The following is a 16,955-nucleotide window of genomic DNA, read 5'->3' as shown; positions in this document are numbered from 1 at the left end:
TTCTTTCCCACATGCCTCAGGAAGAGTACACATCCAGAAATGTACATGTGATTAAATTAGAAGCACATATTCTAATGGATTTTTTTTTTTTTTAAGAAATTTTTTTTTTTTTTTTTTTTTTCTCGACAGGGACTTTATCTGCTTGAGGTGTCTTGGTCAGAGAAAGAGCAATAGGCTGCCCATGAGCGTGATGAGCACTGCTCCGCTGGTAGTGCCATGTGATGATGATAAATCGGAGCTCTCAAGATACATAATTCCACACGTGTCACATTATCAGTCCTCCCTAGGCATTAATCACCGGGAGAGAGAGCTCAGCTAGCCGGATGTGGTTTCACACGCCCTCGGTCAGTCCCTAATGAAAAACAGCGCACTTCTCTCAGACCTACAGGTCTGAGATCCACAGACTGAATTCCATCGTGTAAAAATCTGCTGTATGTGCTGCTTTGGTTTCCACAGCACGTTAAGAAGTTTCTGATGCGCATTAAAGTCCTCATCAGAACCGTTAGAGAATGAAAAAACATTAAGATGAAACCACAGAGAAAAGTGTCTCTTTTCACTTCTAGAGCTGCCTTAATGAACAGTTTTAATGAGAATACAAGCGATGCTATCAACAGAAGTACCTGTTATGTGGCTTCACTTGTGTTTGAATTACTAGTACTGAATGTTGGACATAGGTCTTGCGTGTCAGTTTGATGGAGTTAAGCTGTAGGAAAGCTGACATGTTAAAAAAAACAGCCTTCCTCCCTGACTCTGTGATCTCTAAGGGTCACCAGGGTGCTATGACTGACCCTCATCTCCCACTCTCATGATATGTATAATTCTGACAATAATGTTCATACAAGAAATTTCTTATAATCCAAGAAATATCTTATATATGCATTCTGTATGCATTCATAGAAAATTCCTATTGTGTCCAGATGTTGATTTCAAGGTTTATTACATAATGTGTAACATGTGTTGCATTGTCTGTTTGGAGGTTTTTAAAACAGGCCTCTTGACAGATATAAAACAGCCAAACCTCACAGTATCAGTTTGAAGTTCTCAGGTTCCCTGGTTCCACTGTTTCTAAAAGGTCACGCTTTAATGTTTTATAGGAAAAACAAATTGATGGTATATAGACAAAACTAAATTAGAGTGTTTATTTTATAGTCTAGTTTCAGGCATAAAACTCTTTCATGCATGCTGCCGATCCATCCACATTATGTAAATCTAATGCCTACCACACCTGAAAGACACAGCTTCTCTCCGTCTACAGAAAATTCACTTTCCACTCAGAAGACAGATAATGGGATGCTTGGAAGTTCACCATGACTGCGTAGTTGCCTTTAGTGTCTGCACTATACATGTTCAGCCTCCATTTTCAGGACTTTGCACTAACGATGCAGCTTCCCACGGCATCTTTCCAGCCAATTAATATGGTTTGTCTTCTTCACTCATCCTTTTATCTCCTCATTCCTATGTGCAATAGGTGGAGCTACAAATAATGAATGGAGAGCTCTTATGTCTGAACTGAAGATCCTGATTCATATTGGCCATCATCTGAATGTTGTTAATCTACTGGGAGCCTGCACTAAGCAAGGAGGTAAGGCTGATGGAGGTTTTTCCCCCAGGGTCCTAATGTCACCTGTTGGCCAGAGCCACTTTAAGACCCATTCTCCTCTTACTGTTGCTTATTTCAGGGCCACTGATGATAATCGTGGAGTATTGCAAGTATGGCAACCTCTCGAACTACCTGAGGAGCAGGCGTGGGGACTTTGTGCTTTACAAAGTACGTAGGTGGCATACGTGGTATGGTGTGACCGTGGAGTGTTGACCACCTCCACCGCACGTGTGCTGCCCACACCACTGAAATTGTTCATTTTACTCATAAAAATGTGTATCTTGTAAAATGTCTTGTGTACTCCTGCACTTTGTATATTTTTTGCTGATGCTAATTATATACATACCACAATTTGGGTCATTGTGATTTGGTATATTTATCCCATTGTTCTAAGTAATGTGAATCGGTTGGGGTTCTGACTGTGACCAAGGTGCTTGCTTCTCCTCCCGCAGTCTCAGGAGGGCAAGCCGCTGCTCTTGGGCCCCGGCTGTGACCTCAGCGAACTCCTGAAGCGCAGGCTGGAGAGCGTGGCCAGCACAGGCAGCTCGGCCAGCTCGGGCTTTGTCGAGGACAAGAGTTACAGCGACTCGGAGGAAGAGGAAGAAGGTAGCGGCTGATCGTCTTCCTTCCCCCGGACCCCCCCCCCCCCCCCCCCACACACACACACACACACACACACACACACACACCACCCTTCCCCCGCCTCACCTCCACCCCACCCTGTCTGCTGTCAAGGCTGCACTGCTTGTTTTTCTCCTCCTTGATCTGATAGGACGTTTCCTCCACGGCCCGTAACGTGCGATGAATATTTAGCACAGGCCGAAGTCACCCATGGTGCATGGGTCTTGTTTTTTTTTTATTTCCTGTCCAAGCAGGGAGCTGGAGTGCTTCTGGTGCACTGGGTTGTGTTGTCCTTTGCCTGTTATTTCTCATTTGATAAACTGTTTACTCAGGTGGAACTCTGGAGGGGTTCCACCCAGGGCCCCCTCTCCATGGGCATCAGTCCTTATCTGCACGTTTCAGGCAACACCTAAAAAGAATTTTTTTTTAGGTGTATTTACACCATAAGAAGAATAAATAAATAAATAAATAATAATAATAATTTTAGATAGATAGATAGATAGATAGATAGATAGATAGATAGATAGATAGATAGATAGATAGATAGATAGATAGATAGATAGATAGATAGATAGATAGATAGATAGATAGATAGATAGATAGATAGATTTTATTATTATTATTATTTTTATTTTTGCAAGATTCAGTATTCTCTATTGCCTTCTGAAGATTTAAAAGAGACTGAGTCTTATTTGCAGGGATTGATCTTCCTTTGTTGTTTATTGTGTTTTACTTGTTTATTTATTTGTCCAGAGTCGGAGGACTTGTACAAGAGAATACTCACTCTGGAGGACTTAATTTGCTACAGCTTTCAAGTGGCCAAAGGCATGGAATTCTTGGCTTCCCGAAAAGTGAGTCGGTTTAGTTGGTGTTTAGGTTGGTGTTTTGTGCCACATTTATTTTTTTCTTATGCCGCTCTTACTGCACGACCACATCCCCAGTATTGAATTAACACTTACATCATTCAGCCCTATCCAGCTGGATCTACGTGAGCTCTGTAGGTGTTCATTTTTTCTGTTTTTTTTTTCCTTGTTCCTCGCATTTGTTATTTTTTAATCGCAATAAAAGACATTTCTCTTTTTCTTACTCTCTCTGTCACACACAGAAACGTGCACAAACGCATTCTCTCTCACACACACACACATATGGATGGGACTCATTAGCACAGGTGTAATGTTGGAGTTTAAGTGTGTGTTGGCGCGGGGTTCAGAGCATATGTGACAGTTCCACATGGTCGCGTCGGCTGCTCCTCATTCTCTCACCTTTGCCCCCATGTGTTTCCAATGACGACACGCCACATGGTTCACATACAAACGAGAAATATGTGCATCTATAACAGCCTGGAGTGCTCGAATCTGAAACGTGTTTTACATCAAGCATCCAGTCTCAGGATAGTCTCTCTTTGTCGCAGTGCATTCATCGTGATTTGGCAGCACGGAATATCCTTTTGTCCGAAAACAACGTTGTGAAGATATGCGATTTCGGACTTGCCAGAGATGTGTACAAGGACCCAGACTATGTCCGTAAAGGAGATGTGAGTGCATAATATATAACTCTCTGAAGCGAAAGATAATTTACTGTTCGGTACCATTTGTGCATTGTGTACAGTTCTCCCTTTAAAAACATAATCATTAAAATTCAATCAAGGTGATGGACAACTGCAAAAACAGCCTCAGGCTGGAGCAAAGTCCATTTTATTGCGTTCCAAGGATTGCTGGCATGCATGCCATCATTTTTCATCAGTTGACAATATTGTTCTATGCAGAGGGTGTTGGTCTGCGCTGAAGTGCATCCAGGGGCGCCATGCTGAGTTTATAATCAAACAAATTTAAAGTGTTTTACAACCTGTGTGTCTATTGGATGTGGTGGTGGATATTACCCAGGTGAAGGAAGAGACTGCTGGAATGCTGGAACTCACCTGAATCTCTTCTCACAGGCCAGACTCCCCCTGAAGTGGATGGCACCAGAAGCCATATTCGACAAGATCTACACCACGCAGAGTGACGTGTGGTCCTTTGGTGTGCTGATGTGGGAGATCTTCTCTCTTGGTAATTACCAGTGCTGTCGATAGTGGGTGCACATCACAGTGACCTTTACTTTGTCTTGCTCGGTGTATATTCATAGTACAGTATATAACGATGCTACGCCCACACTGTACTGTGCAGTTCAAGAACTGCTGGAAATGTTAACTCAGTCTTATTCTTATGTGGTGTTTTTTACAGCACAGTTTATAACAGAACATCTTGAATTAGTGATTATGATAGCACAGTGTTCTACTATCCCAACCAGAATCATACGGAAAATGATTTCACAATGCGCTGTGTCCATCGATATCAAAAGAATCACATCTTAGGATGTCTAAGACAATCAGTAGAAATGAGACGTTCCACGAACTCTGACTCACTTATCCAGATCTGTTGGCAATAACTCTCTGGCACTCGTAAATGCTTCCTTTTGTCTTTCAACTTGAGAAAACAAGTGCTTTACAAAGAACTGGATTCAGAGATTTCTAGCTTCAGGTGATAAAACAAAAGAATACCTTCGATTCACTTCAGTTTCTTCCAAGCTGGAAATACAAACCATGTTACTATGTGGCATTTAATGTAAAAGTTTCCTCTTACTGTAAAACCACTGCAGCCTTTAAGAGTGCAATGTTTATGAGAACATTCATCTGTCCAGGTGAGCCAGGAAGGTCCTTCCCTGGATTAAGTTTTAACAATCTGTGGCATGTCATCAAATTGTGTGAGACAAAGAAAAAAAAAAAGATACATATGTCATGTTTCAAACGATGAAATCATGATTGGGGCATACCAGAGAAAAATGGTGGCTGGTTTAATTTCACCTTGATTGGTCAAAACTAGACAAACTAGACTAGGGAAAGCATCTAAAAATCAGTTGTGCAGCCTGATGTTTTAAGGTCTAAATGTTTGCATCAGACCCAAATTACATCCTCATGCAAATGACCAGCCCACCTTTGTGTTGTGGTTTTGGTTTTCTTGTGCCTATTTTTATGGGCAACATTAGTCATGTTGTATTTTGTTTCCAGTATTCCAGGAAACTACCACTATTCTGTTAATGTGTTTGTTTTTAATTTCTATTTATCTACATTGGCATGAACTAGATCAAAGTATAATCCAATATTAAACTTTTTTTTAGCATTCAGTGTTTTGCTGTACATATTTGAGTGTTATTGAATATTGCATGAAGTATTTAAAGCAAGGACAGAAAAATATTGTTTCATGAGCTATGAGGTTGTGTGGGCAGCCATGAGGTTATGTGTCTCAATCCTCACTCTCACCAGCTGCTAATCCACATAGACGTTTTCCAAAGGTGTTTACACTAGAGCTCCACAATATTATACATTTAGAAATCAAATCCAACTTTTGTCCCATTTTCATCATAATCGCACTAGAGTCCCATATTGTCACGGGCTGCATCTGGTCCAGCTCCACTGCTCTCTCTGTGCTCCAGACTGGCATCACATTTAACTGGACCTCTTGTAGGGCTTCTTTGAAGTGGCCAGCGCTGTGTGCCTGGGAGATGTCTTGATAACTCTCACCGTGGTCTTTTTTCTCACCAGGTGCCTCCCCTTACCCTGGCTTGCAGATTGATGAGGAATTCTGCTGCCGACTGAAGGAAGGGAGCAGGATGCATGCCCCGGAGTATGCATCATCTGAAATGTAAGAGTCACTTTCAATGCTTTTACTTTGGTTGGTTCGTTTATAAGATAACTTCCGTAAGTTTGCACCCCGGATATCTCTTTTTAAATAATTAATCTAAATGATTTAGTTTTGCACTAGTATTGTTAAATGGATTTTAAAAAGAGAGGACTTTGCATTTTGTTTCCAGATTGGTTTGAACTGACATCTGGCTTGACTCACCTGCCAGCGTACAATAATGTGAGGCACTGTAACATACAAATGGTTCTTTGGGGATTCCATCACTGGAATGCCACTGAACAGTCTTTGAGAGGTTTAAGTGAACTTGGAATGAGTACAAAGGAAGTTGCCCCCTCTACCTCTCTCTCAACCCCCGAACAAGTCCTCGGGGTCATTAGCAATGAGCTGTGCGCTTAAGCAAGGAAAGGACCTCTATATCGATACGTTTGAAAAGTGAGAACTCTGCAGAGGCTTCAGAGCTTAATATCCTCTAAATACAAGAACTTATACAGAGAGATAATAATTGGGAAGTAGCCCAGGGAGAGCGCTGTGGACAGATGGATGCTTGCCAGAGCCATTTAGAACTAACACTAATTACGTGTAAGGGAGCCTTGGAGAATCGGGGCCACCAAGGCAGGAGAGAGTATCTATACAAGGTGGCAGAACCTTTGGGCATTAAAGTTGGCAGATCACGGGAAAGACACTTCCGGTGCGGGTGCAAAGGTAGCTGGTTGGTTCCAGAAGTAACAAGATATGGGAGGGAAAGTCATGGATTCAGTCCTAAGTCTAGAAGGGAAGTGGACTAGAGAGCAGTGCGTTTGTGAGGGAAACGAGGGTTCTGGTGCCCCCAATGTGAATGGCTTCACTTATGGGCTTGAAGCGCTTGCTTATTCAGGAGAATATTACAGCCTGTTCTTAATCAGTATCCCAGGAGTACTGTGCCTAATCTCCCTTTCAGAAATTAGAGCTCTTGAAAGTCACTCTCCTTTGAGTCATGATGTAACTGTAACTGCATCAAATTCCATTGCCTCACTCATTTGGAAAGGCTAAATTCAGTGTAATATGTACTACAAGTTAGTAATGTTAAGAGGTCTTATGTTTGCAACAGTTCATGCCAAGTGGAGGCATTAAGCCATGGGAGAGAGATATGATGATTAAAGATGACTTGCAAAATGTGGTCCAGACCTCAGATTTTAAAGGTGAATTATCCATAGTGAATGCTGTTCTCGTATACTTCGCCAGACTGGTGCCAAGGTGCTCTTGCATACCCTAAAGGGCAGAGTCTTTCCAATCAGCTTCAAAGAACCTGCCAGCAAAGGTTTATATAATAGGAAGCATCAAATGTGCCCTCTTTTGGAGAATGGGCTGACCTACCTCCATATGTCTGCTGACCCTCCAGAGATATCATTCTCACCCGAAAGCCTCAGTCCTGGTAAACTACCATGGCCCGGATCTATTCTCTTGTCTAACTCTCATTATATGTGTGATAACATGGATAAGGGATACCAGGCAGTAAATCAGCAGTGTTTCTTCACAAACTCATTGGGAATGTGACCTTGCCAAGTCATCTGTTTAGCCCCATTCACTATATCAAAAGAGCCAGTCCATTGGTCAAAAGTGTAAAAATTGTAAGAAATTGGCTTTCACAAGTCTTGATATAACAAATGAGTCACGACCAACAGAAAACCACAATATCCCTTGCTCCATCTGAGACAAAAAAATAATAATAATAATTGTCTCTATTCTAAGTCACATAGTAAGTTAGACTTCAGAGTGTGAGGATCTATAATGTTTACATGTCCTTGTTGATTTGATGGTAAATAGCAGACTCTATTTCGCAGGCTTCCTGTTAATCAAGAATCCCTGTACATGGAGAAGAGAATCCTTCATTAAAAAATACATTCTGTTAGGACTGCTTCCTCCAGATAATCACGCCCCAGGCTACAAGAAGGAGTCATGCTTTCAAACTCATTCTCCTAGAGACTAGATTGGTCCAATCTGGTGTTAATCTGTGGGCAAAACGAAGATTAATGGAGAAGGGGCTGTGTTTGTATAATGACATCTTAGTATGGCACCGCACTTAAAACAAGAAGGGTCTCAATCATCACCTGCTCTCATATGCTGACACACTGGACTGCTACTTCAACTGAGGCCCCAATTTCAGTGTTCCATGGCAGAACTCCCTCATTGGCACACACTCACAAGCCCCAGTAATCTAAACTCCAATAACAATCCCACATGGACAAAATTGCTGACAGTTTGTCAAAAGCAAAGAGCAAGCCTCTCACCACTAATGCTCAGAATGAACACAACCAAACTGCTCACATGACCCACTAAAACATTAGTAATGATGGGCTATGAATAGACGAGGGCGAATAAGCCGACAGAAACGGAAAGGTCAGGTCAACTAGCCCATAGTGTTAGGGAGTAGTAACTCAAGAAGATGCCGGTGGCTGCAGAGGGGGAGAGATTTATCACGCCAGTTCCCAAAGTGTCATGCGAGTATGTTTATGGTGTGCTTCTTTGTTCTAACATGTCGAAAAAATGACATATTGCTGGGACAGGGCTGGTTGAATTCCATTTCAACTGCACAGATGTAATTCGCTGGTTTGTTTCTTAGCACATTTCCTAAACAATTTGATCATCCTAGATTTCATTTGAACCCATAAACTGACAGAACCGTAATGCCATGATGCCCCATGACGCCTCTGACAGTGCTTTGTGGTTGTGTCCTCCGCAGATATCAGACCATGCTGGACTGCTGGCATGGAGAAGCATTGCACAGACCCACTTTCACAGAGCTGGTGGAGAAACTGGGAGACCTGCTCCAGGCCAGTGTGCAGCAGGTGAGCAACGTGCTCACTTCAGTGACCTGTCATTATTTTATGCATCCATTCACAGGGAGTCCAGCCCTACACCCTGACCTCTACAAGGTCAGTTCCATAGCCAACACACTGACAGTTTATCAAGCGGAGGAAAGCTAGTCTTTGCTGGAGTGTTAAAAAAAAGGTTTCTAACAATTACTTTAGTCACTGATCTGGTGAATGGGTCACTGTGCTCAGAATGCTTTCAGAAGAAGGTGGCTTTGATTGGACCTAGGTGCACAGAGGATATGATGAGGAACTGTGGCCTTAAAGAGTCTTTTGGAGTAACTGAGAAGAGATGTTGCAATCAACAAGCACATTTTCTTCCCTCTGACCAAAGTAAAGTAGGGGGCTCTAGTACAAAACGAATAAAAGTATTTAACTCCATCTAAGTTGGTTTGGAGGTTGGTTAAACAAAGCCTGCATTCTTACCCTAGCTTCACCAAAAATTATAACATAGACATGTAGTCTCAAAGCCCAGACAAAATGGCTGCTTCCTGCTGTGGACTTCTATTATCTTAAACCCAAAAATGTAAGTGGCAATCCACAGGTTGCTGTCACAAGATTTCAGTTTAAATGCTGATGAAAGAGACTTGGGTGTTGAGTCTTGGCATGCCATTAATCAGGGGCAGTTCAAAGAAAATCAGAGAAGAGTGCAAAGTGAAGATGACCTATAAGGTGTTAATAAGAAGATGGAGGTTTTTGTGTTATTTTTTATTAGACTGGTACAGAGGCAGATCAAACTGTAATTATGCACACTATAATCCATGTGGGATCACTCACTTAGGATTTGGGCAGTCTCGACTGTATATATAAGAATTAACACCTCACTACTTGAAGATATACTAAAGCACTGTAGAGAGGGTTAATGAAAAGTTATGTTTTCCTTTGCCTTACGTTTCCTCTGCCTTGAGCATATCTAATGGCTCCATGGTCCATACCCAGCGTCTGATTCCCCAAACTCATAATTACTTCATAACAAAATAGCCCATGCATGATGATGTCATTATTATTGAGGGGGCCTCTGTGAGTGATTTAAATGTGTGTTTCTGTCAGGAGGGAAAGCATTACATCCCTGTCAACACTGCCTTGCTGACCGAAATGGATCCATCAAACCCGGACCCCATAGAGCAGACCTCCACGGGACCTTCCTCTCACCGAGACTCGGGCAACTCGTGGTAAGAAAGCCATTACAACACATCCACACATGAGAAACGAATTGGCATCTAAACGCATACCACATGATTCATTTTTCGATGGCTGCTTGCACCTGCATTCTGAGATCAACTTGCTGGGACTCTGTAAATCCTGAGGGATTGTGAATCATTCTGAACCTTGCCGTTCATTGTAGATTCACCTATATTGTACTTTGTGGAACCATATGAATTCAGTCCTTCTTTTTGATACCTTCTGCTACTAGGAACTGCCTGGAAAATATTGCAATAGAACAGGCTACATTTAACCCATTTGGCCAGCTGGTGAAGCTAACACAACACACCTTTTTTGGAGATTTTTTATAATGTCAACAAGACCTTTTCTCCATTCTCTCTTCCTCACTCCAGAGAATAATAAAGTAAATTTGCACCACACCTTACACCACAGATCTACTGCCAGTGCAGGTTTCATGGGCTCAGTACGATGTAGCTGAGGACAATGAGAGCCCTGATTGGCTCCTGATAAGACGGGTACCATTCGAGTCATGGTGAGAATGCTCACTACACTATGGGCCCCTTAAGGAATTTCCTTCCCAGCTACAAATGCTGCAACAGGATTTATGTCCACTTAAGATAATATTTGTTCAGTTCTCGTATTTTCACAGGTCCTCTAAGTGTATTTATTAAGAGTGGTGTTGAAATGCCGCAGTGACAGTCCCTTAAGCTGAATTAAGCAGCTATCTGATGACTTTGACGTTAAGATAAAAGCCTATCATAATGGACTGGGCTTATGGTCTTAAACCATAAAAATGTGTTTCCCACGGAACAAAATACAAAATGTTTTGCTTTGATTATTTTACTTATTAAATTAATTACATTCAGTTAAAATTTTTCAATTTCATTTTTCTTCACTTTGAATGTTTTGCGCTTTTGTTATGACATGAATCTTTAAAGTAGCTTTATCATGCTGGTAATATCAATGAAATTATTATACTAGCTATTATCCAAGAATTTTCATAGGTAGTAATCATTAGTAGTTTATGCAAATCTGGATGTCCATTAACAGTAAATCCAGAGTGTATCAAGTTTAAAATTGGTTTTCTTTTGTACTTGTTGGATACAAGAATAATTCATTGCTGCAATACAAAGGCTCACTGTGCAAGAGAACCTGTCTATAAAGAATCAGTGGGGCAAAGAAGTAATATTTGATCCTTTCTTTAGGATTGTTATTCAGCCCACATAATGAAATTCTGTCATGTCAACACTATTGTGTCAGTTAAAAAACTGATGTTGATCATTTGACTCTCTCAGGAACATCAAGATCCTTCCAGATAGCATGAAAACATTTGACGAAATAACCATGATGAATGGAACAAATGAGATCCATGAGGTGAGGTGCTTGTCCTCGCACTGCACTCACAAACACATGCCCACATGACCATCTTATAAACAAGTGGCCTCCAATAACAATTCAAAGTGTTGCAGGACTGCATGGAAGTGCTACAGTGGCACTGGTGTTTCTCTAGACCAGATTTTCTTTTTCAGTAATGCACATGCATGCAACCTCAGCATCCACGTCAACTTGTAGGTGACCTCAGTTCTCATTCTGGTCTTTTGCAGGGCGGGCAGACAGACAGTGGTGTGGGCCTCTCTGCTGACGATCTCAAGACGCTGAAGCATTTGCAGTCCCTGACTCGGCCCTTAAGCCTCATAGCCCTGGCGTAAGTGCCGCACCCACAAAATCCCTCTGGCCCCCCATTACACACAGTATCGAGAATTACAGGAAGTGGCAGGACCAGCGCCCAACCCACGGCAACCCTCCCGCTGGGCTGGAATGTCAGAATTGTCATACAGTTCTGTCCCCCTCCCGTGTGGCCCCTGCTGCAGTGACTGCCTCCCATTCTTCTAAGAGGTGGCTGGGCACGAGACTCTCAGAAACAATGGCCCAGTGGAGAGATATTGCCCAAGGTGACAAACCCAGCAGCTGGACAACAAACGCAGGCCTGAAAGTGTGGCTCATTAAAGCTGGCTACAGGGTTGACTAACGCCTTTGTCTCCGCCGCCTGGACGGCACTGCTTTTTTGTTGGGTAAAGCAAAAACACGCAGGCATGCAAGAACGGTTCGGTTCAGCACAGGAGGCTCGGGTGCTAGCCTTTCAAATGCGGTGCCAAGTTCCTGTCAACGTTCAGCCTGGCAAGCTTCCCTCATTACTCTATAGACGGCACATGTAAGATCATAGAAAAGCCCTGGAGTGGTCCCTATGTTAATCACACCGCAGTGAAACCCCTAATGGATGCTATCAGATCCACTCCGGACTACTATGGCATGTGTTTTTAATTTAAGACAACAATACTTGGTAATTAAAATAATTCCCTGTTAGTAAAGGTGATGAGAAATTGGCTCGGTTTAAATAATTCATGGCTGGTCACAGGTCTGTATTAACCTTGTCTTTGCTGGACTAAGAGCTTGTTTATATTCTTAGTTAGGTTATCTAAATAAGACTCTCTCGGGGTGTCGTTGTTCAGAGGGGCACCATTACTTTCAGCTTGAGAAATGGAGACAGGCGTGTTATTGACTGCAAGTCTACAACCATGAATTAAAACAGTAAACCATTTCACTGTGTGGTCGTCCATGTGCCCGTGGTCAGTGTCTGACTTTGCTCTGCTGGAGGTGGCTGCATGGTAGTGGAATGGCTTTTACTGTCCCACCGTTACTTGTGAGAACACACTATTTTCTAAATTTGCAGAAATGTTCAGGAAACTTCTAGGAACAGACTGCATGATGCACATTTGTATCGGCTCGTTATAGTGTACACTCAAAACACTGCAGAACATCTCTGCTAATTCAGTATTATAGACATTTGCGGTTTTCCATTTCACACAGGCAGCAGACATGACATGCCTCCTGCCGAGTTTGAATCTGGGCTTATGATCTTTGCTGTCTTCTCAGTGTGACTAATGGTGCAGTGGGACAGGGCTTCATTAAACCCCTGTTGCCACTCTGCGCTCCACAGCCACCATCTTCCTGCCCCCATCCAAACCCCTGGCATTCACGATGCCCTCCTCACCAACACCCGCCATGCCACAAAAGCTGGCCAGAGCCCAGCGGCATTGCCCACGTTGTCATGGTCTCTCCCTCATGGGGTAACACAGAGCCATTCCAGGCATGCGGAGAATGATGTGTATATGGAAGGAAGTGGCCGCTGCCAAGAGACCTTGACCTTCTCGAGCTTTGCTGGCCTGCCTCAGCTCCGCTGTAACGTCCACTCCGCATCGTGCGGGCAAATTCCACCTGGTGCTACTCCATTCAGGGTGCGCACGTGCGATGACAGCAGCACATCACTGCTGGCCGTGCACTAAAAAGTTCGAGAATGCACAGAACCTCAACAAAACAAACCGGTCTATTCTGTGCGGCCGCTTTTGCCAAACCTACAGGCTAATCACCGTACACGCTTATTGATTTACTCCAGGGTGCTTGACCTAGTCTGACCTGCCTTGTGGGAGATTTTTGGAAACCCATAGCAACAAGGAGACAATTCAGTTTGAATCCCTTCCTAATTGCAGTGATGTGGCAAGCTACAGTTGTGACAGACTGCAGTCTATAACCTCCATTATAAACAAGAAATTCGTACATTCAACAGAAGGTGTTTTAAAGGGGTTTGTGTCTATTCTCTCCTGATCCAGGATGAAGAGTAAGAGCAAGGAGTCAGTTCTCACAGATGGGGAGAAGGAGAAGTATCCCCCTGGGCTTTCTACACTAGACTTCGGTCTGGACGACTCCTCTCTGAACCCAGAGCTGGAGTGCCACAGTCCCCCACCAGACTACAACTATGTTGTCCGTTACTCCACCCCGCCTGTATGAGTTAGGCCAAACTCTACACCACCAGGACTCAGCGTCCTCAAGACTGTTCCCCCAACTGGTTATATTCTGTTTAGCTGTTCTTACTTTGTTTTTTATTATTTCATTCCATTCATGTTTTCACAAGGCCAGGAAAAAAGATGTCGATTAGGTTAGTCAATATGATCATCGAAGGAAAAAAAATGGTTCTGTTAGCTGACATGTATCTTGGCACTGTTCTGAGAAAGGTCCAATGGTGTACAGTAATACAAATCACAGTGCTGCCATGCTACAAATTACCTCCCAAAAGCTGCTGAATCACTCCACACCACTGTGATCACTAAAGACACTACAGACCACCTCAGGTATTTCTGTCACCTACTGTGAATACAAGAAGCATAACATTACTATAGAATTACTATAGAATACATTTACTAGCCACTTCATTACAAATATGTCATGTACCTGCACTCACTGACTAATTGGTCAGGTGCACATATCTGCACGTGAGGCACATTTTCATAGGGGTGCAATTACAGATAGTGGGACACAGTGATGGCATGCACAATTTGTCAGGAACCCTGTAAAATGGTTGAACTTGTACAGGTTTATGAAGTACAGCAGGGTGGCTTGGCTTATTAAATGTGTCGGTGTTACTGCTGCGGTTAAGAGTTGTCCACCACCCAAACATATCCAACCAACAGCCTGTAGTCCGAAAGTGACCATAAAAGAAGGGTTAGAGGTTAGCTAACAGCTTCTTTAACAACTAATGGATTTACTACTGACTATCCATCTAAAATTTGCTCTAAAAAATGGTGTTTCTAATAGGGTTGCAGATGATTGTAGATTTCTTCAGTGAAGTCTTAAACTCTTAATCCCGTTGGTGGCTAGTGTTTAAATCATTTTGTGTAGTAAGGATAAAGTGAGAAAGGAGTTTCCTGATCTTGATTATTTTAATAAATTGAAACTGGAATTTTTTTTTCCCTTTTTGTTGCTTTTTTTGTACTAAAGTTTTCGTTTCTTGTACTAAAGTTTGATCCCTGGCTTCAGGAAAAAGCAAAACAGCTCGAGTGCCATTAAATACACAAAAGTTTCGATTTTGAAATTTCTTTTGCTTTTTTTTCTGCCCGTTGACCAAGAATTAATCATGTGTTCGGTATGTCACAGGTTTTATGAACATTCTTTTTAGCATTTCTATGATCATTTTTACTATGAAAATTCACAAAGTGTTCTTCTTATTGTGCTTCCCGATTAACTGAATTAACACTATGCACTGCCCTGTATGAATCTTTGATGTTTGAAGGGTTGGGGCCGAGTGGAAGGTCATTATGCCCTCACTTCTTCCAGTATAGGGAACACCTTCCCAGTACACCTTCCAGACATATGGTGACATGTGCAAAGTTCTGAGAAGGACACGTACACTGAAAAGCAAACGTACTTAATTCTTAAATGCTGGGCTATCATAACAACAGATTTGCTTCTGTCCTGCCTCTTTCATACATGGTCACAGTCTGAAGACAAGCTTTTGGTCTGTTCACACTGTATACATAAAATGTATTAAAAGCTATTCATTTCCACCTTATTAACTAATTTTATTTTAATAGGAGTACTGTTGATCCATGTATGAGCTATAACATTACTAAAGCTTGCAGGGCAGGCTGAAGGAATACTAAGTACATGTAATATCAACAGGTTGGTTACTACATATTAACGTTCCACATAAAATATAATAGACATATGTGTACAACTGTAGGTAAAGTCACATTCCACATAGTAACTGTTACAGGTGTAACTATACTAAATAATTACAGTATAATCGAGTAATACTGAGTATTAATGTAACAAGTTTGATTATCTGTACTCATTCAATACTTACTCTTTGTGCACTGATGCTCTGTTTTCCATTAAGTACAAAATATTAATACATTGTTAAACATTGTTACTCAGTATATTACACTGTAATTAATGGTATGACAATTTTATGTAGCTAAACATGTCTGTCAAGCGAAGACTGCAGACAGCTATGAGAAGGAGAAAGCCGTTACATGCTTATTTCTTATGTACTTTTTGTATTTGCCAGTAATGTATTTAGCAATTGATAGGCCACTTTCTATATAGTATGTACTGCAAGATATTTGTACTATTGTTGACTGATTTGTGTCCATTGAAAAAGTAAAATCTATGCACTGAGATATTCCATGTATTGTTTTTAAATTACAAATGTATGTTAATAATAACCAAGCATAAATAAAGAGATATATTTATAAATAACTGCTAATTGTAGAGTAAAAATGTGCTTTGTAAACCTTCACAAAGGACACCATCTCCTACACATACTACCATGCAAAAATGTAATTTGTTAAAACGTGACAAAGGGCTGTCTCAAATATGTTCTGAACATTCAACAAAAGCACTTAACCAACAAACATTTCCTTGTGTATAGCATCTACTCTCATGTTCTCCAAATGTTATTTAACAAAATGTGACAAATGTGTTGGTGTGTTTGCTGTTGTTTTTTGCTTTGTGATAAGTACCACAAACTCACTGACTCTTACTTGGCCAGTTATATTATCAGCAATGTCAGACAACGTACTGATAAAAACTTTACACAAACCTAGTCTCCACTGTGGTATCACTGTGCATGCTAAAGAAGAATATTACCTAAATTCTGAGAATTTCCTCCAGGTTCTGAAATGTTCATGTCATGTGTCATCGTGTGCCCTTCCTCTTTTTCTTTGGGCCACGGAGACATGCTTCCTGAGAGGGGCGAAGTGTCGGCAGTCTGTCTGTCACCAGGACAATACCTGTGTTAGTGTGAAAGGAAGGCTTTCTTAATCATGACTGTCCTCACCCTGCGCTCTCTCTGGGCCCATAGTGACCCCCCCCCCCCTTCTCACATGGGTGGCTTTTGTGCATTTACAGTAAATGTAGCATCACAGTACCTCTTAGATCAATGGCATAATGTATTAAAAGCCCATCGCATGTTGACTACAGCGTAAACTAATTCAGGAAAATGAATTGCAAACAAAAAGGGGAAGGATGTTGGCAAGGTTATGGGTCATATTTCGGCCATAAACATAGTTGGGACATTGCACCTAGTATTTTCCCTACACATAGGAAGAACACACAGTTTCCAGGCCACGGTGCTTGCCAAGAGAATTGCTCCTGCAAGCCACACACAACAGGAATGCCATTCAGCAGTATATATGAAGGCTGTTT

General features: G+C 41.9%; 1 protein-coding gene across 1 annotated transcript in view; it reads left to right on the top strand.

Annotated features, from left to right (window-relative positions):
- The window catches only part of kdrl (kinase insert domain receptor like), a 40,907-nt gene extending 24,893 nt beyond the window's left edge, over window positions 1-16,014 (top strand). Inside the window, exons 19-30 of the mRNA XM_027018188.2 lie at window positions 1,469-1,582; window positions 1,680-1,768; window positions 2,053-2,206; window positions 2,975-3,072; window positions 3,633-3,755; window positions 4,158-4,269; window positions 5,802-5,901; window positions 8,621-8,726; window positions 9,801-9,922; window positions 11,210-11,288; window positions 11,519-11,619; window positions 13,583-16,014. Of these exons, the coding sequence (XP_026873989.2) occupies window positions 1,469-1,582; window positions 1,680-1,768; window positions 2,053-2,206; window positions 2,975-3,072; window positions 3,633-3,755; window positions 4,158-4,269; window positions 5,802-5,901; window positions 8,621-8,726; window positions 9,801-9,922; window positions 11,210-11,288; window positions 11,519-11,619; window positions 13,583-13,760 (1,376 nt within the window). The 3' untranslated portion in view covers window positions 13,761-16,014. The remainder of the gene's footprint in view (window positions 1-1,468; window positions 1,583-1,679; window positions 1,769-2,052; window positions 2,207-2,974; window positions 3,073-3,632; window positions 3,756-4,157; window positions 4,270-5,801; window positions 5,902-8,620; window positions 8,727-9,800; window positions 9,923-11,209; window positions 11,289-11,518; window positions 11,620-13,582) is intronic.
- The last annotated feature ends 941 nt before the right edge of the window (window positions 16,015-16,955 follow it).

The sequence above is a fragment of the Electrophorus electricus genome, chromosome 12 (genome assembly GCF_013358815.1).
Source record: "Electrophorus electricus isolate fEleEle1 chromosome 12, fEleEle1.pri, whole genome shotgun sequence".
NCBI lineage: Eukaryota > Metazoa > Chordata > Actinopteri > Gymnotiformes > Gymnotidae > Electrophorus > Electrophorus electricus.
The sequence above is the reverse complement of the archived record's forward strand: the minus strand, read 5'-3'. Positions and strand labels throughout refer to the sequence as shown.